General features: G+C 46.9%; 1 protein-coding gene across 1 annotated transcript in view; it reads right to left on the bottom strand.

Moving 5' to 3' along the window:
* Positions 1–22,865, bottom strand: part of LOC138661489 (class I histocompatibility antigen, F10 alpha chain-like) — a 75,357-nt gene extending 52,492 nt beyond the window's left edge. Inside the window, exons 1-2 of the mRNA XM_069746202.1 lie at positions 22,752–22,865; positions 10,731–10,994 (exon numbers count right to left, since the gene is read on the bottom strand). Of these exons, the coding sequence (XP_069602303.1) occupies positions 10,731–10,994; positions 22,752–22,800 (313 nt within the window). The 5' untranslated portion in view covers positions 22,801–22,865. The remainder of the gene's footprint in view (positions 1–10,730; positions 10,995–22,751) is intronic.
* Between the last annotated feature and the right edge of the window lie 2,348 nt (positions 22,866–25,213).

Genomic DNA, 25,213 nt, shown 5'->3' on the forward strand with positions numbered 1-25,213 from the left:
TATCTCCAGAAAAAAACTCTGAGATAGGAATTCTAGGTTCAGACATAGGAGCATGTACAACAAAATCTTGTATATTTTGAACCTTAGCAGCAAGATTATTCAGGCTGGAAGGCAAACTCTGGACGTCCATGATAAACAGCTGAGGTCAGAGCCATTCAAGGATTAAGAGGAGGTAAGAAGCAGCCAGGCTGAAATTAAGGCTAGGCAGCAAACACTGAGGGAAGAAAAAAAAAAAAAAAAGAAAAAACTTCCTCAGACTACTTTTCCTCCTACTTCAGCCAATACGATTACCACATTTTGGGCCGGCTATACTGTCATGATCCCAATGGCAGGGGACCACAAAAGAACAAGCGCAAGAAACAAAACGAGCTCTAGGGTGATGGAAACTGAGCTGACCGCGATCCTGAACCTAAACACACAACTAGCAGTAGCCGGGGAACGTGCCTACGATGATTTTTAGACGTCTCGCGCCAGCCGAAGAATTAACTTCCCCTATTAGAAGAAACACAGACCTCTCTTGCCTCCAGAGAAACACCCCACAGAAATAGCAGCCCCCCACATGTAATGACGGTGAAATGAGAGGAAAGCACATACGTAGTTATGAAAACAGATTCAGCAAAATGAGGCCCGCTAAAGCTAGATAGCAGAGGATACAAAAGTGAACTGCGCGGTCAGCGAAAAACCCTACAAAAAAACATCCTGAAATTACCTGAACTCATGTGCCAACTCATGGAACATGAGGAGTAATATCAGCCCACTAGAGCAACCAGCAAAAAGGAATCACATATCTGCAAGCTGGACTAAGACTAAAATTAAGCAAAACGTGGAACAGAAAAATCAATACTTAGCTTGTCCTGAAGATAACAGAAGCGGGAAGCAGAGGTAACAAGACACACTGATTACATTGATAGCCGGCGAGGAAATGACAAGAAGGCCAGGTTAAATAGGAAACTCCCATATCCTGATAGAACAGGTGGACACCAGAGACAGCAGAGAACACAAGTCACCCAGTACCATCTGTAACCACCAGAGGGAGCCCAAAAACAGAATCCACAACAGATACCTAAAATAAGCCCCTGCTGTAAACTAAGAGGTCAATAGCCTTGTGTGTGTTTTCTCATCACATCGTGGAGTGGAGGGTGTTGTGAGTTCTGTGGCTGAATTCACTCCTGTGGTCACGAGTGGTACTGCAGCTTCTGAGCTCCCTCCCTCAGGTGTTCCGGGGAGCTCGTTGGCTGCTTCGTTATTTAACTCCACATGATTCTGCTTTCCTTGCTCCTGATCAATGTTCCTGTTTGGATCTGAGCTTCTGGATCTTTCCTGTGGACTGCTGCTCTGCTTGGATAAGTGCATTTTTGCTTTTGTTGCTATATTTTCTGTCCAGCTTGTCTTTTGGTTTTGCTGGTAGCTCTGAGAGGCAAAGGGTGTACCACCGTGCCGTTAGTTCGGCACGGTGTGACTTTTTGCTCCCTTTGCGTGGGTTTTGCTTTAGGGTTTTTTTGTAGACTGCATAGTTCTCTTTACTATCTTCGCTCTGTCTAGAATATCGGGCCTCACTTTGCTGAATCTATTTCATCCCTACGTTTGTCTTTTCATCTCACTCACAGTCATTACATGTGGGGGGCTGCCCTTTCCTTTGGGGTATTTCTCTGAGGCAAGTCAGGCTTGTGTTTCTATCTTCAGGCAAGTCAGTTTCTCAGGCGGTGCCGAGTTGCATAGGTAGTATTTGAGGCGCAATCCACTGCCATCTTTAGTTGTGTGTAGGATAGGTTCAGGGATTGCAGTCTACAGAGATTCCACGTCTCAGAGCTCGTTCTTATATTTTTGGGTTACTGTCAGATCACTATATGTGCTCTGATCGCTGGTACACTGTTGATCCTCAGTGTCACTGGATTGCGTTCATAACAGTATCAGGAGCCAGCTAATGATTCTCAATAGAGGGAAAAAAAAAAGTAGTTCTGACCTTTTTTTTTTTTTTTGTTGTGTCCAGCCTTTTTTTTTTTTTTTTTTTTTTTCTTTCCCCTAGACATTTGGGTAATTCAGGACACTGGTGTGGACATGGATGTTCAGGGTCTGTGCTCTTCGGTGGATAATCTCGTTATAAATGTACAAAAGATTCAAGATACTATTGATCAGAAATCTATGCTAGAGCCAAGAATTCCGATTCCCGATTTGTTTTTTGGTGATAGAGCTAAGTTTCTGAACTTCAAAAATAATTGTAAGCTATTTTTGGCCTTGAAACCTCATTCTTCTGGTAATCCTGTTCAACAAGTTTTGATAATTATTTCTTTTTTGCGCGGCGACCCGCAGGACTGGGCATTCTCTCTTGCACCAGGAGATTCTGCACTGAGTAGCGTCGATGCATTTTTTCTGGCGCTCGGATTGCTGTACGATGAGCCTAATTCAGTGGATCTGGCTGAGAAAAATTTGCTGGCTTTGTGCCAGGGTCAGGATGAGATAGAACTATATTGTCAGAAATTTAGAAAGTGGTCAGTACTCACTCAGTGGAATGAATCTGCGCTGGCAGCTTTGTTCAGAAAGGGTCTCTCTGAGGCTCTTAAGGATGTCATGGTGGGTTTTCCTATGCCTGCTGGTTTGAATGAGTCTATGTCTTTGGCCATTCAGATCGGTCGACGCTTGCGCGAGCGTAAATCTGTGCACCATTTGGCGGTATTGCCTGAGACTAAACCTGAGCCTATGCAGTGCGATAGGACTATGACCAGAGTTGAACGACAGGAACACAGACGTCTGAATAGGCTGTGTTTCTACTGTGGTGATTCCACTCATGTTATTTCTGATTGTCCTAAGCGCACTAAGCGGTTCGCTGGGTCTGCTGTCATTGGTACTATACAGTCCAAATTTCTTCTGTCCGTTACCTTGATTTGCGCTTTGTCATCATATTCGGTCATGGCCTTTGTGGATTCAGGCGCTGCCCTGAATCTGATGGATTTGGATTATGCTAAACGTTGTGGGTTTTTCTTGGAGCCTTTGCGGTGTCCTATTCCATTGAGAGGAATTGATGCTACACCTTTGGCCAAGAATAAACCTCAGTACTGGGCCCAGTTGACCATGTGTATGGCTCCTGCTCATCAGGAGGTTATTCGCTTTCTGGTGCTACATAACCTGCATGATGTGGTCGTGTTGGGGTTGCCATGGCTGCAAACTCATAATCCAGTATTGGATTGGAATTCCATGTCGGTATCCAGCTGGGGTTGTCAGGGGGTACATGGTGATGTTCCATTTGTGTCAATTTCATCATCCATCCCTTCTGAGGTCCCAGAGTTCTTGTCTGATTATCAGGATGTATTTGAAGAGCCCAAGTCCGATGCCCTACCTCCGCATAGGGATTGTGATTGTGCTATCAATTTGATTCCTGGAAGTAAATTCCCTAAAGGTCGATTATTTAATTTATCCGTGCCTGAACACGCTGCTATGCGCAGTTATGTGAAGGAATCCCTGGAGAAGGGGCATATTCGCCCATCGTCATCACCAATGGGAGCAGGGTTCTTCTTTGTAGCCAAGAAGGATGGTTCGCTGAGACCGTGTATTGATTACCGCCTTCTTAATAAGATCACTGTTAAATTTCAGTATCCCTTGCCATTGTTATCTGACTTGTTTGCTCGGATTAAGGGGGCTAGTTGGTTCACTAAGATAGATCTTCGTGGTGCGTATAATCTGGTGAGAATCAGACAAGGAGATGAATGGAAAACTGCATTCAATACGCCCGAGGGTCATTTTGAGTATCTAGTGATGCCATTCGGACTTGCCAATGCTCCATCTGTGTTTCAGTCTTTTATGCATGACATCTTCCGTGAGTATCTGGATAAATTCCTGATTGTTTACTTGGATGACATTTTGATCTTATCGGATAATTGGGAGTCTCATGTAAAGCAGGTCAGAACAGTTTTTCAGGTCCTGCGTGATAATTCCTTGTTTGTGAAGGGATCAAAGTGTCTCTTTGGTGTGCAGAAAGTTTCATTCTTGGGGTTCATCTTTTCCCCTTCTACCATCGAGATGGACCCGGTTAAGGTCCAAGCCATCCATGATTGGACTCAGCCGACATCTCTGAAAAGTCTGCAAAAGTTCCTGGGCTTTGCTAATTTTTATCGTCGCTTCATCGGTAATTTTTCTAGCATTGCCAAACCATTGACCGATTTGACCAAGAAGGGTGCTGATTTGGTTAATTGGTCTTCTGCTGCTGTGGAAGCTTTTCATGAGTTAAAGCATCGTTTTTGTTCTGCCCCTGTGTTGTCTCAGCCAGATGTTTCTCTTCCGTTCCAGGTCGAGGTTGATGCTTCTGAGATCGGAGCAGGGGCGGTCTTGTCACAGAGAGGTACTGGATGCTCTGTGATGAGGCCGTGTGCTTTCTTTTCCAGGAAGTTTTCGCCCGCTGAGCGTAATTATGATGTGGGCAACCGAGAGTTGCTGGCCATGAAGTGGGCATTCGAGGAGTGGCGTCATTGGCTTGAGGGAGCTAAGCATCGCGTGGTGGTATTGACTGATCATAAGAACTTAACTTATCTCGAGTCTGCCAAGCGCTTGAATCCTAGACAGGCCCGTTGGTCGTTATTTTTTGCCCGCTTCGACTTTGTGATTTCGTACCTTCCGGGCTCTAAGAATGTGAAGGCGGATGCTCTGTCTAGGAGTTTTGTGCCCGACTCCCCAGGGTTATCTGAGCCGGCAGGTATCCTCAAGGAAGGAGTAATTGTGTCTGCTATCTCCCCTGATTTGCGGAGGGTACTGCAAAAATTTCAGGCGAATAAACCTGATCGTTGTCCAGCGGAGAAACTGTTCGTCCCTGATAGGTGGACTAATAAGGTTATCTCTGAGCTTCATTGTTCGGTGTTGGCTGGTCATCCTGGAATCTTTGGTACCAGAGAGTTAGTGGCTAGATCCTTCTGGTGGCCATCTCTGTCACGGGATGTACGTACTTTTGTGCAGTCCTGTGGGATTTGTGCTAGGGCTAAGCCCTGCTGTTCTCGTGCCAGTGGGTTGCTTTTGCCCTTGCCGGTCCCAAAGAGGCCTTGGACACATATTTCGATGGATTTCATTTCTGACCTTCCCGTTTCTCAAAAGATGTCAGTCATTTGGGTGGTCTGTGATCGCTTTTCTAAAATGGTCCATCTGGTGCCCTTGGTTAAATTGCCTTCCTCCTCTGATTTGGTGCCTTTGTTCTTCCAGCATGTGGTTCGTTTACATGGCATTCCTGAGAATATTGTTTCGGACAGAGGTTCCCAGTTTGTTTCGAGGTTTTGGCGAGCCTTTTGTGGTAGGATGGGTATTGACCTATCTTTTTCCTCGGCTTTCCATCCTCAGACTAATGGCCAGACCGAACGAACCAATCAGACCTTGGAAACATATCTGAGATGTTTTGTTTCTGCAGACCAGGATGATTGGGTGTCCTTTTTGCCATTGGGTGAGTTCGCCCTTAATAATCGGGCCAGCTCGGCTACCTTGGTTTCTCCATTTTTTTGTAATTCTGGGTTCCATCCTCGTTTCTCGTCAGGACAAGTTGAGTCTTCGGACTGTCCTGGTGTGGATTCTGTGGTGGACAGGTTACAGCAGATCTGGACTCAGGTAGTGGACAATTTGACCTTGTCCCAGGAGAAGGCTCAACTTTTCGCTAATCGCAGACGCCGTGTGGGTCCCCGACTTCGTGTTGGGGATCTGGTTTGGTTATCTTCTCGTCATATTCCTATGAAGGTTTCCTCTCCTAAGTTTAAGCCTCGTTTTATTGGTCCGTATAGGATTTCTGAGGTTCTCAATCCTGTGTCTTTTCGTCTGACCCTCCCAGACTCCTTTACTATACATAATGTATTCCATAGGTCATTGTTGCGGAAATACGTGGCACCTATGGTTCCTTCTGTTGAGCCTCCTGCCCCGGTTTTGGTGGAGGGGGAATTGGAGTATATTGTGGAGAAGATTTTGGATTCTCGTGTTTCTAGACGGAAACTCCAGTATCTGGTTAAATGGAAGGGTTATGCTCAGGAAGATAATTCCTGGGTTTTTGCCTCCGATGTCCATGCTCCCGATCTTGTTCGTGCCTTTCATGTGGCTCATCCTGGTCGGCCTGGGGGTTCTGGTGAGGGTTCGGTGACCCCTCCTCAAGGGGGGGGTACTGTTGTGAGTTCTGTGGCTGAATTCACTCCTGTGGTCACGAGTGGTACTGCAGCTTCTGAGCTCCCTCCCTCAGGTGTTCCGGGGAGCTCGTTGGCTGCTTCGTTATTTAACTCCACATGATTCTGCTTTCCTTGCTCCTGATCAATGTTCCAGTTTGGATCTGAGCTTCTGGATCTTTCCTGTGGACTTCTGCTCTGCTTGGATAAGTGCATTTTTGCTTTTTGTTGCTATATTTTCTGTCCAGCTTGTCTTTTGGTTTTGCTGGTAGCTCTGAGAGGCAAAGGGTGTACCACCGTGCCGTTAGTTCGGCACGGTGTGACTTTTTGCTCCCTTTGCGTGGGTTTTGCTTTAGGGTTTTTTTGTAGACTGCATAGTTCTCTTTACTATCTTCGCTCTGTCTAGAATATCGGGCCTCACTTTGCTGAATCTATTTCATCCCTACGTTTGTCTTTTCATCTCACTCACAGTCATTACATGTGGGGGGCTGCCCTTTCCTTTGGGGTATTTCTCTGAGGCAAGTCAGGCTTGTGTTTCTATCTTCAGGCAAGTCAGTTTCTCAGGCGGTGCCGAGTTGCATAGGTAGTATTTGAGGCGCAATCCACTGCCATCTTTAGTTGTGTGTAGGATAGGTTCAGGGATTGCAGTCTACAGAGATTCCACGTCTCAGAGCTCGTTCTTATATTTTTGGGTTACTGTCAGATCACTATATGTGCTCTGATCGCTGGTACACTGTTGATCCTCAGTGTCACTGGATTGCGTTCATAACAGGAGGGATAACTAAGATAAGCCCCCCTGCACATGTGATAGCCGTCTGTTGGCCTAAAGTCACCTCAATCCGTGACGTAGGGGTGACGGTCACGGTGTGAATCCTGACCCATTGGTGACAGCGGTCAGGGGAATCGTGACAACTATTATAGAAAAAAAAACACCAGAACACAGGAAAAGGTGCTTACCTGTCCAGGCCTCTAAGCAAATGCATTATCAGGGTGCAGCGGACCCAAGTAAAGATGGCAACTAGACAGGTGCAGTAATACCGATGAGGCAGTGTAGGATTTTTCCTCTTTTGGTGTCTTTTGTTGTTAGAGTAGGACTGGCAAGTGTGAGGACCCGTGATGGGGGTTGCCAGCTTACGTATTGTGGCCATAATATCAACTAATACTATACATATATTGCTGTGTTTTTGTGCACTTTATTTTTTTTTCGGGTGCAGCTGATCCCAGATGGATCTGTAAACTGTGACCTCTGTTCACACGGTATGCATTAGTTAACACTGGTCAGCCCGCCATAGGGCCTCATTAATAGGCTGTGAGCCAGGTGCTCTGCATTTTCTGTGTGAACATGGCTGCATACAGATTATTTGTTTGCACTGGTGTGCCAAGCGGCCAATCCCTGAGGGATAGGGTGACTGCCTGGTATTACTACACCTGTGTAGTCGCCATCTTTACTTGGGTCTGCTGCACACTGAGACCTGGACAGGTAAGCACCTTTGCCTGTGTTCTGGTGTTTTTTTATATAGAGTTCAGCATTCAGAGAACTGCAGCAGATACAACTGTATCAAGCAGCCCAGAAAGTAACACATTGCTGGACTCAGGGTCTCTGCCCTACATCATGCTGCTCTTAGATGGGGAAGCAATAATCTGGTGAGATTCCCTTGTCTTTGTGGTAGTTGTGCTATATTCCTGGCAACCTAAAAAAAAGAAAACAGAATGGACTATGAAACAGGCCCGCACAACCATAGAAAGTAGAAAAATAACACAATGTTTATTGAACATCACAGCAAAACATATAAAAACATTTAAAATGTACCAATAGTGTACAAAAACACCGTTATTCAAATGCCTTACAAATAAATATGAAGTCGACATGAAACATAATACTATGGGTCAGCATAATATATGTCACCTTATATAGATGAAATAATACCCCCTAGTTGAAAGGGAAACGCATCCATATATGCTTAGGGCATAAAAGATCATAGGTGCAAAGAACCATAAGCCCCCTATTGGAAAAGCTAGAGCAAAGAAAACCTTGTAAAAAGGATGTCCGTATCAAATCTACTAATTGGTTTGGAAGTAAAGTGCCCAGCAGATAACAAGGAAAAACAGCCTATAGTTACAGAGGGAACTATAGGCTGTTTTTCCTTGTTATCTGCTGAAACATAGTATTATGTTTCATGTCGACTTCATATTTATTTGTAGGGAATTTGAATAGGGGTGTTTTTGTACACTATTGGTACATTTTAAATGTTTTTATACAGTATGTTTTGCTGTGATGTTCAATAAACATTGTGTTATTTTTCTACTTTCTATGGTTGTGCGGGCCTGTTTCATAGTCCATTCTGTTTTCTTTTTTTGGTTATTCATTTAATATTGGACTAGGCACTGCACCCTATAACATTTATTTTGTGTATACAGCTTGAGTGCACCCTTTACAAGTGTTTGTGGTATTCCTGGCAACCTGTGTCAATGACAAATATGAACCTGCAGACAACGTATACTTATCCTTCTCTGTTTTCCTTGGGTTTGTGACCACAATCTCTATTTTATGCTGGTTAACTCCTTCATTGCTTGCAGAAATACTCACCATTGGTGGCTTCTAAGAGAAGTTCAATGGTAGTGATATAATCCAGGCGGTTCACTCATCAGGTGCCAGAGTGTCAGTTCAGTGTCTACCTCCAGCTAGTCATGTCCCTGTTTGATCACCTGTACATGAGATCGCTCTATTCCTATTGTTCAGTCCTGTGGAGTTGTTACCTTTAGTTCTATACCTGGATTCTGACCTTGACTATGACTGACCTCTGTCCTTCTTTACACTTTGAACACCACTAATGGAACTTATAGTTCCACTGTACTGGAACTGAAGCCTAACTACATCTAACGACGCTCCAGTACAGCGAACGGTTGCCATATAGCATCCTCCTGCAACTGGTGGGGTCTTTTGGGACTAGGATCTGGGGAAACAGCAAACTCCACCTCTTTATATAGAGGTTTAAGGGTGAAAGCAAGGGCTTCATGTGATCTCAACTTAGTTACTACAGGGGTCGAAACAAGATGTAATAGTATGGCAGAGGAAGAACCACTCCCCTGAAGATATGATGATTGGAATGTGTAATCTAATAGCGAAAATATAATGATGACTATAATATTGCTGAGGTAGCATGCCCTGAAATTATTTGCACTGGATAGAAAGTAGGGGTTCATATATCATCATAGAGTATGTGGCCTAAGAGAGGGATACAAACGTCAAACCGAAACACACACACACTCAAAGAAACCAGTTTCATTGGTGTGTGATGTTGCAGCGGTATCCTTTGACCTGTGAGATCCTTATAAAGGGACAGGGGATTTATATTTTGTGACACACCTGTCATCAGGCCACAGGCCTCAGAATAACAATACAATGTTTAATGGAACACTCCCTAGCCCCACACATCCTAAGGCACTGCTTACAGTGGAGCTGTCACCAGCATCGGCATGCCAACCTGCCCACATCATGGAATATTGTCTGCAAAGCTAAAACAAAATCTTTTAAATTTAATTTCTTATCTTTGATATCAGCTTGTAAAGTTTAGATGCTAATTTATGGTAAGTTTAGGTGGTTGTTAGCCGGAATTTGTTCTCATAAGCAGGAGGTGTCATGAATGTAAAAATAAACATGTTCTCAGATGGTCAAAAGAATATGCCTTCTGCTGTGAGATATGAAATTACAGACAGACCTGCTCTCAGTCCTGATCTCTGCAGAGCTGAGTGTGATTATAAAGAGCTTCAGCTTTCATCTCATGGCAGTCCAGCCACATTGACTGCTGTGGTATAAAAGCTGAAAGTGTTTTTAATGACAATCTACTCTTATAATTTACACAGAGATCAGGGCTGAGAGCAGGACTGTCTATCACAACATCTCACAGGACCTGACTTTCTGGAGAAGTGTTGTTTTTCCCCCTTCATGACATCTCCTGATTCTGACTGGTCAACATCATACAGGGGAAAAAGTGCATGCACCCTGAGAACAACCTCTTCAACTTTTCCAAAATTATAACCTAATATTTACAAGGCAATAGCTCCACAACATATTGGAAAAAATTTAAAAATTATGGCTTTATTCAGCTTTGAGGCCACTATTCAATGGGGTGGCCAGTTTAACATGCTGAAACAGGTGACAGGTCCTCTTTAACTCCTTCATGCTCAAAACTCCATTGGTCCCATATACCAGAAAATGTTAACTCCATTGTTCTCAGGCTCCATCACTGCAGACATCATCCCCACCTACCCCCAATCTGAAAGACTTCAATGAACATATTTGTTTACTAAAGGAAATGAAAATTATTACGGTACTCATTTTATTCTTTTCATGTTGGAGCCATGGGGCACGTTGAGATATCAGGAGGTGGATTTGTGATCCTCGTGCACCAATCTCATGGCAGAGACAGCTCTTGGTGGCACCGTGCCTCTGATCTAACCATGGTTTCCCGAGAACAAACTGCTAGACAATTGATATGCACTGAATTTCTGGCACTAACAAAGTCACTAAACAAAAGTTGAGGAAAAATTGGTGCTATAAGTGAATAGGGTGTATTACAGTACAATGATTATTTAGGGTATTGGATGTCTCACCTTCAGTGTGGTTGAATCTTTTCATCACTGTCTTCACTTCGTGTCTGAACAACGCCTCGTTTCTTTTACAAACCTGTGTTGTTCTCTCCCAGTACTCTGGATCCTCGCACTCCTTCATCCATGCAGCCACAGGGATAAGTCTCTTAAGATCACTACTGTACATGTCAATCAACTGGTCATCCAGATATCCAATGATGGAGAACTCGGGTATTCCAGGTAAAGGGACTGAGACCCCCGTGTAATAATAGCGCAGAGAGTGACTGTCTGAGAGACATACAGAGTGTTACATATAGCACCGATCAGATCATCTACTAGAGGGTAATACTCGTATATGTGTCTACCGTATGGCTAACAGCTGACTCAACTGGACATTCTCTTCTCAAAGAGACGAGGGTTCGGTAATCAGGTAAAATTACTGGGAAAATCTACCGATCTATGGGACAATCCAGGGGAAGACTGATGTGCGAGGCTCATCGACATGCTTTTTAGGTCATATTGACAGGGATGGTCCAAGTACGACTATTTTTTTAAACTGATTTTTTCATTTAAAACACAAACCATCAAATTGGATATGTGTCTTAGTTATTTCCAAAAGATACATGGTATACAGCATTTTTGGAAAAATACTACGATGGATTTCTGCTGTCTAGTTTTAGTATAATTTACTAGTCATCCTTTGATTAATACTCATACACATTAAGCCACGGTCAATATACATAAACCCAGACTCATATTTAAAGGATAGCAAAGAACTAAAACTTGGCCCCTAAAGAGACAACTCCAACAAGATCATATTTCAAAATGGAGGACAGAAGGAGTATTTAAAAAAGCATGCAGTAGTGCAGCGAAACGCGCGTCGGGGTTGTGCAATTTCAATTCAGTGAACTCCAGTACTGGGTAAGTGGATCCTGATTTACCATCCTTGTGTCTGTTTTTACACAATCAGGTATAATTTGGCATTATTCATACAGGAACCTTGAGGAAATGGTTCAATTTAAAAATTAACCTTAGCCTTGTCTTTGACAATAGCCACAGTAGGTTATAATCATTGTTATTGCGTCATATTACAGGCAACATGGTTTGAAGGTTCGGATCTGTATGATTAAGGGTCGTTCCTCTTTTCCATATTATTTATAAGTGATTACTATGATTGATATGGTACCGAATGCCACCTGGTGGTTTCCTTATTTTGCATTTTATATGTATGTGGTTTTTTAACCTATTTTCTAGTGTGTAATAAAGATTGTATATTCATTTTTAAACACACGTTTTTGAAATATTAAGCCATGGTGCAGGGAGGGATCAATACTATTAATCACTGACACAATCAGTGTAATCGTGATTCCAGGACCCTCAACCAGATAAATATATAGTCAGCATTAATTTAGATGAAACCATTAAAATTCTCCAAATGTATCACAGTGACTATTGCTTTGGTTTGGCTTCTTGTTTACTTTCAATTTTGCTTCTCGCCTTCCAAGAGCTAAAGCATTTTTTTTATTTTTCAGTCAATGAGAGTTGTATCAACACTTGTTATTTTTAGTTTTTATATTGATACCATTTTGGGGGCGATATGATTTTTTAGTCTCTAGTTCTTCCATTTTTTGGAGGAGGTAACAAAACAAACAAAAGCAATTCTGCCATCTTAGTTTGAGGGGGGGTGGAATTGAAACCATGGGATAAATATTATAATGTTTCATTAATTCAAACCAATGTCGGACTGTCCCACACAATATATAGGGAAATGTGGGGCATCATACTGTATATATGGACCTGTGGTGCCATCATACTGTACATAGGGAGCAGTGGGGACATGACACAGTTTATAGGAGGCTGTGGGAACATCGTACTGTATCTAAAGAGCAATGTGGGAATCACTGTGTATGGGGAAATGTGGGGCCATCATATTATTTATAGGAAGCTATAGGAGCATCATACTGTATATAGGGAACATCATACTGTATATAGGGACCTGGGGGGCCATAATACTGTGTATTGGGGGTCTGTGGTGCCATCATACTGTACATAGGGAGCTGTGTGGACATGTGTTATGACCTGGTGGTTAGGAGCACCCGGAAAGACCTGATAGTTAAACCTCATACAGGACGAGCTCTGGGATGTGGGAGCTCTGCTGACCGCAAGCCCTAATCCTATCACAGACACTAGAAATAGCCGTGGAGCGCTCCTGACCAGACCTAGGCGCCTCGTCACAGCCTAAGAGCTATCTAGCCATAGAGATAGAAAATAAAGCCTACCTTGCCTCAGAGAAATTCCCCAAAGGTAAAGGAAGCCCCCCACATATATTGACTGTGAGTAAAGATGAAAGTCACAAACGTAGAAATGAAACAGGTTTCAGCAAAGGGAGACTAGACTAACTAAATAGACAGAGGATAGGAAAGGTAACTTTGCGATCAGCACAAAAACCTACAAAAGACCACACAGAGTGTGCAAAAAAGACCTCCGCACCGACTCACGGTGCGGAGGGGCCACTCTGCATCCCAGAGCTTCCAGCTAGCAAGACAAAATCATGAAAACCAGCCGGACAAGAAAACAGTGAACAAATAATGACTATAAGGAACTTAGCTTCTGCAGGAGAAGGCAGGTCACCAGAGAGATCCAGGAGCGAACTGAACTAATGCAAAAACATTGACAGCTGGCATGGAGTAACGATCTGAGAGGAGTTAAATAGAGCAGCCAACCCAAGGACAAACCACGTCACCTGTGCAAGGAACCTCAGAAGCAGCAGCTTCACTCACAGCCATCAGAGGGAGCCCATAGACAGAACTCGCCGAAGTACCATTCACGACCACAGGAGGGAGTTCGACAACAGAATTCACAACAGACATGATATGGTTTATTATACAAGGCTGTGGGAACATCGTACTGTATCTAAAGAGCAATGTGGGAATCACTGTGTATGGGGAAATGTAAGGCCGGCCATCATACTGTTTAAAGGGAGATGTGGGGCCTTCATATTATTTATAGGAAGCTATTGGGGCATCATACTGTATATAGGGAACATCGTACTTTATATAGGGAGCTGTGGGACCATATACTGTATATAAGAAGCTTTATGGCCAACATTCTGTAAATAGGGGAGCTGTGCAAATATATTAGTTTATGAGTCGCCCGCCTGGGCCGAGGGGTACTCAGTACCGGGTCTGGTACTTAAAGGGGATGCCATGGTGGCTGCGACTCGGTCCGTGGCCCTGGGTGCCCAATTAAAGGGGAAGGTCTTGAAAGGGGTTTTAGGATAGAGTTTATGTTCGCGACGCCACCTGTGGTATTCGGTCAGTAGGGACCGACGCTGCTTAAAGGGGTCCTCTGGGGTGATGGTATGGCAGCTAGATGGTATCATTTCCCACAGGTGAAGTAGGTCCCCAGGGCTACCAGTGTAGAGCACCGATGGTGTGGTGTATTGTATGGCAAAGAACGAGGACACAGGTTTGCAGTCTTTACCTGGTGTACTGATGGTAGCAGTCCTCAGTCCAGGGTACCAAGTGCAAAGATAGCTGTGGTCCGGCCGGCTTGGAGGTAATAGAGGGTCCCTCTCCCAGGTGAGGTCCGTAAGCCTTTCCTAATTGTGCTACACTAGATGGCGAGGTCTCAGCTGCTTGAAGCTTGCTGGCAAAGTCCCCTCTCTCCTGTCCTAAGACAGATGTCTGTACGATAGGCAGTGTGAGCCGTTTTATAGAGTCTCTATCATGACCCGGGCTCTCAGGTTACTGGTTCACCCAGGGCCGCCATCAGGGCATGACAGGCATTACACCTGTATGGGGCCCGGTGATGAGGAGCAAAAAGGGGGGCCCGAGCATGCTGGCAGCCCAGTCCATGATCCGCTCGGGCCCCCCTGACATTTTATTCAGGCTGCGCCGCCGCCGGCGTCACTGTTACCCTGTTTGCAGCAGCGCAGCGCAGCAGCCTAAATGAGCGCCGCAGCTTTAAGACCCGATGCATCATGGGCCAGTGACGTCACACGCTGCCTTGCTCCACTTCCTCTTTCTGGAGCAGAGCAGCATGCGGTGTGCCACATGGGTGGCTGCGGACGGCGGAGGAGCAGACGGCGGAGGACCAAGAGGAGCAGAGGAAGTCGGCAGCGGGGGACCACCGGACGACGAGGGACCGGACGAGGCGATGGGGGACACTGGCAGGACGTGCAGGCTGCTGCAGCAGCTCTGCAGACCGGAGGAGCAGGTGGAGGCGGCGGGCCAGCAGGGTAAGTACCGGTCTGTCCGGATTCAAACAGGGCCCGGGGGTGGGGGGGCTTTGTTTGCTGCCTGCACGGATTCCAACAGGGCCCAGGGATGGGGGGCTTTGTTTGCTGGCTGCACGCACCTGCACGGATTCAAACAGGGCCCGTGGGGGGGGGGGGGGTGTTTGCTGCCTGAACGGATTTCAACAGGGCCCAGGGCTGGGGGGCTTTGTTTGCTGGCTGCACGCACCTGCACAGATTCAAACAGGGCCCGGGGCCCGGTTTGTTTGCTGCCTGCATGGATTTCAACAGGGCCCGGTGGGGGGGTTTGTTTGCTGCCTGCACGGATTTCAACAGGGCCCAATGGTGGGGGGCTTTGTTTGCTGCCTGCACGGATTTCAACAGGGCCCAGGGCTGGGGGGGCTTTGTTTGCTGCCTGCACGGATTTCAACCGGGGCCAGGGCTGGGGGGCTTTTTTTTGCTGGCTGCACGCACCTGCACAGATTGAAACAGGGCCCTGGGCCCGGTGGGGGGGTTTGTTTGCTGCCTGCACGGATTTCAACAGGGCCCAGGGCTGGGGGGCTTTTTTTTTGCTGGCTGCACGCACCTGCACAGATTGAAACAGGGCCCTGGGCCCGGTGGGGGGGCCCGGTGTGGGGGTTTGTTTGCTGCCTGCACGGATTTCAACAGGGCCCGGTGGGGGGGCTTGTTTGCTGCCTGCACGGATTTCAACAGGGCCCAGGGGTGGGGGGGCTTTGTTTGCTGCCTGCACTGATTTCAACAGGGCCCAGGGCTGGGGGGCTTTGTTTTCTGGCTGCACGCACCTGCATGGATTCAAACAGGGCCCGGGGCCCGGTGGGGGGGTTTGTTTGCTGCTTGCACGGATTCAAACAGGGCCCGGGGGGGGGGAGGGGGAAAGGGTTGCTGCCCGACCGGGGGCAGAGATGCTGGACACGCTGGGGCAGAAATGCTGGACACGCTGGGGCAAAAATGCTGGACACCCAGGGGGCAGAGATGCTGTACACCGAGGGGGCAGAGATGCTGGGGACATTGGGGGCAGAAATGGTGGAGACACTGGGGGCAGAACGGAGATACGGGCATGATTGGAGACACGGGGCAGAATGAAACACATGGGGCATGATTGGAAACACTGGGGGCAGGATTGGAGACAGATCATGCAGGATCATGGGGCAGGAAGAATACGATGGAGACAGAAGGGGCAGGATGGGTAGATCATATGGGGTAGAATGGATACTCATGAGGGCAGGATGTGAGAACATATGGCTGGAGCCAGGAATGAGACACACGGGGCCAGGATGGGGGATATTATTACCATAGGGGCTAATTAAGGGATATTATTACTGCAGTGATGTATTTATTTTATTTTTTGAGGACACTGTTTTAAATGGGGGGGAGGTCGCGGTCCTGTTACTGTGTAGAGTGACACTATGTCGCCTTTTTTTCTTCATGTGATGTAATGTAGAAATTGGGAAAAATTAAGTAATGTGTTCTGCAAGCGGAGCTCGAGATAACTGTGTTATTTCCTGCAGAGATGAGTCCTGGCTGGAAGAAATGATGGCGGTCTGTGCTGGATGATAGATGAAGGACTTCACCTAGAGACGTCACTGGTGAGTCAGTGTGTTACCTATACACTGACACTATACACTATATACTATATACAGAGCTGTGTATAATGTCACCAGTGATCACTGTATTACCTGTACGCAGACACTGCATGCTAAGTGCAGATCTCCTGAGTATAATGGCATTTATGGTGATGGTATTGTGTTTTTTTTTATTACTGATCAGTATTGTAGTATTCGGTCACTTTATGGTGGCAATATGTGGTCTGGTCATGGTGCGGTGGTATTTGTCCCTTGTATGTGCTATTTGGTCACTATGTGGTAATAATACGGTGTCTGGTCATGGTGTTGTGGTATTTGTTCCTTGTATGTGATGTTATTCGATCACTGTGGTGGTAATATGTGGTGTTGACATGGTGTAGCGGTATTTGTTCCTTGTATGTGATATTATTGGTCATTTTAAAAATTAAAAAATAAATAAAAATATACCTAAATTGTATTGCATACCGCTGCAGCCAGGGGTAACTCTCTACTCACAAAGGTCCCTGTTATCATCCGGTGACCTTGGAGCAGCATGAAAACTTTCACTGGAGTAAGTGGTAACTATACTGACCGCAAATCCTGATCTTAACACCGCAACTAGAAGTAGCCGTGGGATGTACCTAACAACCTAGACACCTCGTCACAGCCGGAGGACTAAATACCCCTATAGATGGAAATAGGAAGACTATCTTGCCTCAGAGCAGAACCCCAAAGGATAGGCAGCCCCCCACAAATAATGACTGTGAGTAGGAGAGGAAAGACACACACACAGGCAGAAAAACAGGATTTAGCACAAGAGGCCACTCTAGCTAAAATAGGAAAGGATAGGACAGAGTTCTGTGCGGTCAGTGTAAAAACCCTTTCAAAAATATCCACAGCAGATTATACAAAAAATTCCTCCATCTAACTAAAGACATGGAACATATATCTGCAACTCCAGAGACTAATACACTGAGAGCAGGAATACAATCAAAAAACAAGCACACAAGTGTGCCATGGAAAAAGAAACAGACACTTATCTTTGCTGAATTGGCAGCTAAGCAGGAGAAGCCAGAGAGAGATCCAACACTTCCCAAGAAACATTGACAACTGGCAAGGACTAATGAGTCCTGCAAACCTAAATACCCCAGTCAGAACTGCAATCAGCAGATACACCTGTCCAGGACTGCCGCCCAGGGACAACTGCATTACCACTTACAACCACCGGAGGGAGCCCAAAAGCAGAATTCACAACAGGTCCCATAGGCATACACTACGAAAGCAGCAATACTATAAGTAAGTACTGCACAATATCACCAAATGTTGATATTTTAATTTTTAATCTTTAATCTATGATCGTTCTAGCCTCAGTTTAACGCGGTGGTTTCACAATATTATCTATCGGTTAACTCTTTAACAGGGTCCTGCACAGACCCTGCTGTCACCACCTGCGGCTTCTGTGGCCCCCGTCTTATCCTATCAGGTGATTAAGCGCCAGTGTATAACATTTTTTAAATACTCCATTATTTATTAACTATTTTATGGGACAGAACTCTTTGGTTTAAGGGCATAAAAATGAAAAGTTTGAAAATTGCTAAATTTTTGCAAAATTTCGGATACTTTTACAAATCAACACAAGAAATATCATCTTAAATTTACCACTAAGGCCGGGTTCACACATACGTGAGATACGGTCGAGTCTCGCAGGTGAAATCCCTCCTCTGGCGCCGGCACTCCGGAGCGGAGCGTGCAGCCGCACAGCAACACATGGAGCTGCATGCTCCGCTACCAAGTGGCGGCGCCAGAGGAGGGATTTCACCTACGAGACTCGGCCGTATCTCGCATTTGTGTGATCCCGGCCTTACATGAAGTACAATATCTCACGAAAAAACAGTTTCACAATCAGTGGGATCTGTTGAAGAGATCCAAAGTTTTTACCATTTAAAGTGACAGTGGTCAGGAAGGTAAAAACTAGCAAAGGGTGAGGGTTAAAAAGCAGGTATAAATATCCAAAAGAACAGACACAAGGACAAATTGGTGGGTTGGGCTGAACCAGTGAGGGAGCCCCAATAGTAAGAAGGCACTAACTGCTTATATAAGCAAACCCCAGCGGAGTTCCTGAGGAAGTACAGTCGTTGTCACACAGTGTATACAGATGGAGCGGAAAGTGAAATTATTCTCACATGTTGAATCTCAAGAAGTGCAAAGTGCATGCAGTAAACAGAGGCTCACACACCAATCACCGGACGTGCGTTTCACAAATGCTTCATCAGAGGTCGTTGGTGGGACTATGGGACAAGTTTTTAAGGCATCAGCAGGCGCGGATTATCAGAGGGTCAATATGGGCGGTAGCCCAGGGCCCAGTGGTCTGGGGGGGCCCTGGGCTACCGCACAGATTGACCCTCCGCTAATTGTCTGAATGCCCGCCGGCATTTGTGTGCCCCGCCGGACCCGGTGGGCAGAGAGAGGGGGCCCGCATTGGGCCCCTTCTCATCTGCTCACCGGGCCCTTTCCGGCGCTGCGGCGTTTTCCTATTGACGTGCGGGCGCGCGCCCGCACATCAATAGTTAACAACAACAGCCGCCAGCCAATTGGAGGCTGGCAGCTGAAGTCGGCCGCAGCGCACACGTCGCCGGCGTCTGACGTCATTGCCAGTCGCCGGCGAGTGTGCGCTGCTGAAGGGAGCTCACCGCCTGGAGCGCGGACAGGTGAGGAGACTGTTTTTTTTGTTTTTTTTTATCAGTTAACGGTGGACACACTGGGGGGCAATGCTGGAGACACTGGGGCAGATTGTTGGAGACAGTGGGGCAATGCTGGAGACAGTGGGGCAATGCTGGACACAGTGGGGCAATGCTGGAGACAGTGGGGCAGATTGTTGGAGACAGTGGGGCAGATTGCTGGAGACAGTGGGGCAGATTGCTGGAGGACACACTGGGGGTAATGCTGGAGACACTGGGGCAGATTGTTGGAGACAGTGGGGCAATGCTAGAGACAGTGGGGCAATGCTGGAGACAGTGGGGCAGATTGCTGGAGACAGTGGGGCAGATTGCTGGAGGACACACTGGGGACAATGCTGGAGACACTGGGGCAGATTGCTGGAGGACAAACTGGGGGCAATGCTGGAGACACTGGGGCAGATTGCTGGAGGACACACTGGGGGCAATGCTGGAAACAGTGGGGCAATGCTGGAGACAGTGGGGCAGATTGCTGGAGGACACACTGGGGGCAATGCTGGAGACACTGGGGCAGATTACTGGAGACACTGGGGCAGATTGCTGGAGACAGTGGGGCAATGCTGGAGACAGTGGGGCAGATTGCTGGAGACAGTGGGGCAGATTGCTGGAGACAGTGGGGCAGATTGCTGGAGACAGTGGGGCAATGCTGGAGACAGTGGGGCAATGCTGGAGACAGTGGGGCAATGCTGGAGACAGTGGGGCAATGCTGGAGAAAGTGGGGCAGATTGCTGGAGGACACACTGGGGGCAATGCTGGAGACAGTAGGGCAGATTACTGGAGACAGTGGGGCAGATTGCTGGAGACAGTGGGGCAGATTGCTGAAGACAGTGGGGCAGATTGCTGGAGACAGTGGGGCAATGCTGGAGACAGTGGGGCAATGCTGGAGACAGTGGGGCAGATTGCTGGAGACAGTGGGGAGGATTCCTGGAGACAGTGGGGCAATGCTGGAGACAGTGGGGCAGATTGCTGGAGACAGTGGGGCAATGCTGGAGACAGTGGGGCAATGCTGGAGACAGTGGGGCAGATTGCTGGAGGACACACTGGGGGCAATGCTGGAGACACTGGGGCAGATTACTGGAGACACTGGGGCAGATTGCTGGAGACAGTGGGGCAATGCTGGAGACAGTGGGGCAGATTGCTGGAGACAGTGGGGCAGATTGCTGGAGACAGTGGGGCAGATTGCTGGAGACAGTGGGGCAATGCTGGAGACAGTGGGGCAATGCTGGAGAAAGTGGGGCAGATTGCTGGAGGACACACTGGGGGCAATGCTGGAGACAGTAGGGCAGATTACTGGAGACAGTGGGGCAGATTGCTGGAGACAGTGGGGCAATGCTGGAGACAGTGGGGCAATGCTGGAGACAGTGGGGCAGATTGCTGGAGGACACACTGGGGGCAGTGCTGGAGACAGTGGGGCAGATTGCTGGAGACAGTGGGGCAGATTGCTGAAGACAGTGGGGCAATGCTGGAGACAGTGGGGCAATGCTGGAGACAGTGGGGCAGATTGCTGGAGACGGTGGGGCGGATTGCTGGAGACAGTGGGGCAATGCTGGAGACAGTGGGGCAGATTGCTGGAGACAGTGGGGCAATGCTGGAGACAGTGGGGCAGATTGCTGGAGGACACACTGGGGGCAATGCTGGAGACACTGGGGCAGATTAGTGGAGACACTGGGGCAGATTGCTGGACATACTGGGGGCAGGACTGGAGGCATGGGCAGAATGGAGACACGGGGTAGAATGAAAGACATGGGGCAGGATTGGATCATGGGGCAGGATGGATACGATGGAGACAGATGGGGCAGGATGGGGAGATCATATGTGTTTAGAATGGATACTCATGAGGGCAGGATGGGAGAACATATGGCTGGAGCCAGGAATGAGACACACGGGGCCAGGATGGGGAATATTATTACCATAGGGGCTAATTAAGGGATATTATTACTGCAGTGATGTATTTACATTATTTTTTGACTGTTTTAAATGGGGGGGCGGTCCTGTTACTGTGCAGAGTGACACTATATCGCCTTCTTTTCTTCATGTGGTGTAATTTAGAAGTTGTGGAAAATTAAGTAATGTGTTCTGCAAGCGGAGCTCGAGATAACTGTGTTATTTCCTGCAGAAACGAGTCCTGGCTGGAAGAAATGATGGCGGTCTGTGCTGGATGAAAGATGAAGGACTTCACCTAGAGACATCACTGGTGAGTCAGTGTTACTTATACACTGACACTATACACTGTATACTATATACAGAGGTCCTGTGTACAATGTCACCAGTGATCACTGTATTACCTCTACACAGACACTGCATACTAAGTACAGATCTCCTGTGAATACTGGCACTTATGGTGATAGTATTGTGTTTTGGTTTTTTTTATTACTGATCAGTATTGTAGTATTCAGTCACTACCGTATATGGTGGTAATATGTGGTCTGGAAATGGTGTTGTGGTATTTGTCCCTTGTATGTGCTATTTGGTCACCAAGTGGTGGTAATATGTGGTCTTGACACGGTGCGGTGGTATTTGTTCCTTGTATGTGATATTATTCGATCACTGTGGTTGTAATTTGTAGTCTGGTCATGGTGCGGTGGTATTTGTTCCTTGTATGTGATATTATTCGATCACTGTGGTTGTAATTTGTAGTCTGGTCATGGTGCGGTGGTATTTGTTCCTTGTATGTGATATTATTCGATCACTGTGGTTGTAATTTGTAGTCTGGTCATGGTGCGGTGGTATTTGTTCCTTGTATGTGATATTATTGGTCAAGATATACCTAAATTGTATTGCAGATTTTAACAAATATTTAATAGGTTACAGTAGAGTAGGGCCCGGCCCTTTTTCTGGAATAATCTGGTTCGGTTATATCATGACCCCCGTCACATGACCCCCGTCACATGACCCCCGTCACATGACCCCCGTCACATGACCCCCGTCACATGACCGGGGGGGCCCACAGTGTGTGAACAGCCCGGGGCCCTGGCTACCCTTAATCCACCCCTGGGCATCAGTGACCGGTGACTGGCAAAATGGGGCTGGTGGTCAAAGCATTCCCGTCACCGGGAGGCTGCCCAGTGGCCGGAGGAAGTGACCTCACGGGCCGCACCCTGCCCCTATGTTACAAGCAATCTGAGTGATTTATTTCCCTTTAGCACCAAAGCAGAAAAATTGGGTATTACACGGTGCTCATGGTGTCAGGCACAAATGTGTAGGGAAGTTTTTGTTCTTTTGTTCTGTTTGCTTTTTGCAACAATATCAGTTTTGCAATTATTATAAAAATCATGGAAGAAAATACAAATTAGGGATAAGTACGGTAGTTTTTGAGACCGATGTGTAACAGCAGCGTCGTCTACTGACTGCACCTGTTACTAAGAATCAAGGTCACAACTGAGTGTTAGAAAAGTTATCAGCCTTAAAATAATGACCCAGTGGCCATCACCTGATTGCTGGGGTCTGGTTATCGCAGAGGAACCTGCAAGACTTCGCCATGAACACTCACCAGAAAGCACAGCAGGCACAGTCAGGAGGATGACGAGAATAATCTCCATTTTATGGGCGAGAGAAAGTATAAAGAGCTACCAGGAAGAAGCAGAGAAGGAAACAGAAAGTAATAAGATCGTGTGTAAATGCTGGGAGGCGCTGAGGCGGCTGCAGGTGATCAGCTGATGATTGACAAAGTGAGAACAAGGAAGTAAAAATATGAGAAGATTCAGCAAGTTCTGAACAGATTACTGGGTGGCAAAGATCCAGCAAACGTAGGTGCGGGAGCCGCAAGGAAACCAAGACCGCACAGCAGCGACCACAACTCTTCCCCTTCAAATACTTCCCTTCCATTCCAGGTGCCAAACGGCATTGTGATAAACTCCCCGTGGGGTTCAAATGTCCTTATTTTGTCGCTTACTTCAAAGTCACAATTAATTTTGTTTGTTGGTACGAAATAAAGAAACTTGTGTCACCAAAACCAGAGCGTGCGGAGAATCTCTGACACAGGTATAGCACATATCCACAGTCATACACACTGACATACATAGGCACGTCATACAGGCACAAACACAGACAAACACATTTGAAATATTTTTTAATATGGGGAAGCAGGGAGCAAGCCTCGCTCCCCTGTCCCTGACTGTCTCCCGTCCATGTGGCGGTGCAGGGCCGCCGGCGCTGCTTGATCGCTGTCACTTCAACAGACATGGCCGCGCGCAGCTAGAATTGAGGCGGCCGGACCAGCACTGCGCCTTTAATTTAGCTTGTTTGTCGCCCCAGCTGTGTCATTACTAGCAGACACAGCCGCATAGTGCACTGTGCACGGCCATGTCTGTTAGGCCGGGGTCACACCAGAGAGTTTTACGGACGTATGAGAGGCGCAAAAACAACGCATTGCACACGGACCAATGATTCTCTATGGGGCAGCTCCTATCTGCTGTATATTTCGCAGTCGTATTTTACGGGCGTAGAAAATCGCAGCATGCTGTGTTTGTCAGCATATTGCGCAAAAAATCCGTTTATGAGGGCGAGAAAAATGCGGATTACAGACGGACCATGCGTGTGACTTGCGAGAAATGCGCAAAAGTTTTGCAGGTGACAGGAAATGTGCCAAGCCCTCATTCAGGAAGCTTAGACATGCTAATTAGCTGAAAAAGCCAGACAGACATCCCGGAAGTCTGCCGCACGCCTCCACGGAGGCTCAAGCAGCATGGCATCCATAATTAACGTGGATATGCTTCTGATCCTGGTCCAAGAGAGGCCAGAAATCTGGGACCAACGGGATGCCAATTACTCAAACTGGGCCAAAAAAAGAGGCTGCTTGGAGGAGCATCTGTGGGATCCTTTCCCTGATTATGAGCAGCGGCCACAGGCAAATAAGTAAGTACACTTGTGGCGCCCCAGGATCCTGGTCATCACAGTAATGTTGCTTTCCCCACGGGGAGAATGATGTTACGTTTGGAGGCAATGAAGGAGAACTCTTTGTCAGGTAACACAATGCATGCAACATGTTCACACTCCAGACCAGAAGGGGGAGCTCTAAGCCTGTATAAGGTGAACTCCCCTATAAGAACATCCTGATCTGGAGGGAAAGGGTTCAGTTCCTGTAAGGGAGATAGAGGGAAAGGAAGCATAGGAGCCGTGTGGCCTGAAGTGCTACAGCTCCTGGGAAGAGACATTAAACAGCCAAACAGATTGCAGAGAGCGTGCAAGGAAGTCAGAGCAAAGGAGAAGTGTTATAATCGCAATCCAGTGACACAGAGGACCAACAGTGTACCAGCGATCAGAGCACATATAGTGATCTGACAGTAACCCAAAAATATAGAACGAGCTCTGAGACGTGGAATCTCTGTAGACTGCAATCCCTGAACCTATCCTAAACACAACTAAAGGTGGCTGTGGATTGTGCCTCAAACACTACCTATGCAACTCGGCACAGCCTAAGGAGCTGACTAGCCTGAAGATAGAAAAACAAGCCTGACTTGCCTCAGAGAAATACCCCAAAGGAAAAGGCAGCCCCCCACATGTAATGACTGTGAGTGAGATGAAAAGACAAACGTAGGGATGAAATAGATTCAGCAAAGTGAGGCCCGATATTCTAGACAGAGCGAAGATAGTAAAGAGAACTTTGCAGTCTACAAAAAACCCTAAAGCAAAAACCACGCAAAGGGGGCAAAAGTCTCACCGTGCCGAACTAACGGCACGGTGGTACACCCTTTGCGTCTCAGAGCTACCAGCAAAACCAAAAGACAAGCTGGACAGAAAATATAGCAACAAAAAGCAAAAATGCACTTATCCAAGCAGAGCAGAAGTCCACAGGAAAGATCCAGAAGCTCAGATCCAAACTGGAACATTGATCAGGAGCAAGGAAAACAGAATCATGTGGAGTTAAATAACGAAGCAGCTAACGAGCTCCTCGGAACACCTGAGGGAGGGAGCTCAGAAGCTGCAGTACCACTTGTGACCACAGGAGTGAAT

Source organism: Ranitomeya imitator, chromosome 2 (genome assembly GCF_032444005.1).
Source record: "Ranitomeya imitator isolate aRanImi1 chromosome 2, aRanImi1.pri, whole genome shotgun sequence".
NCBI lineage: Eukaryota > Metazoa > Chordata > Amphibia > Anura > Dendrobatidae > Ranitomeya > Ranitomeya imitator.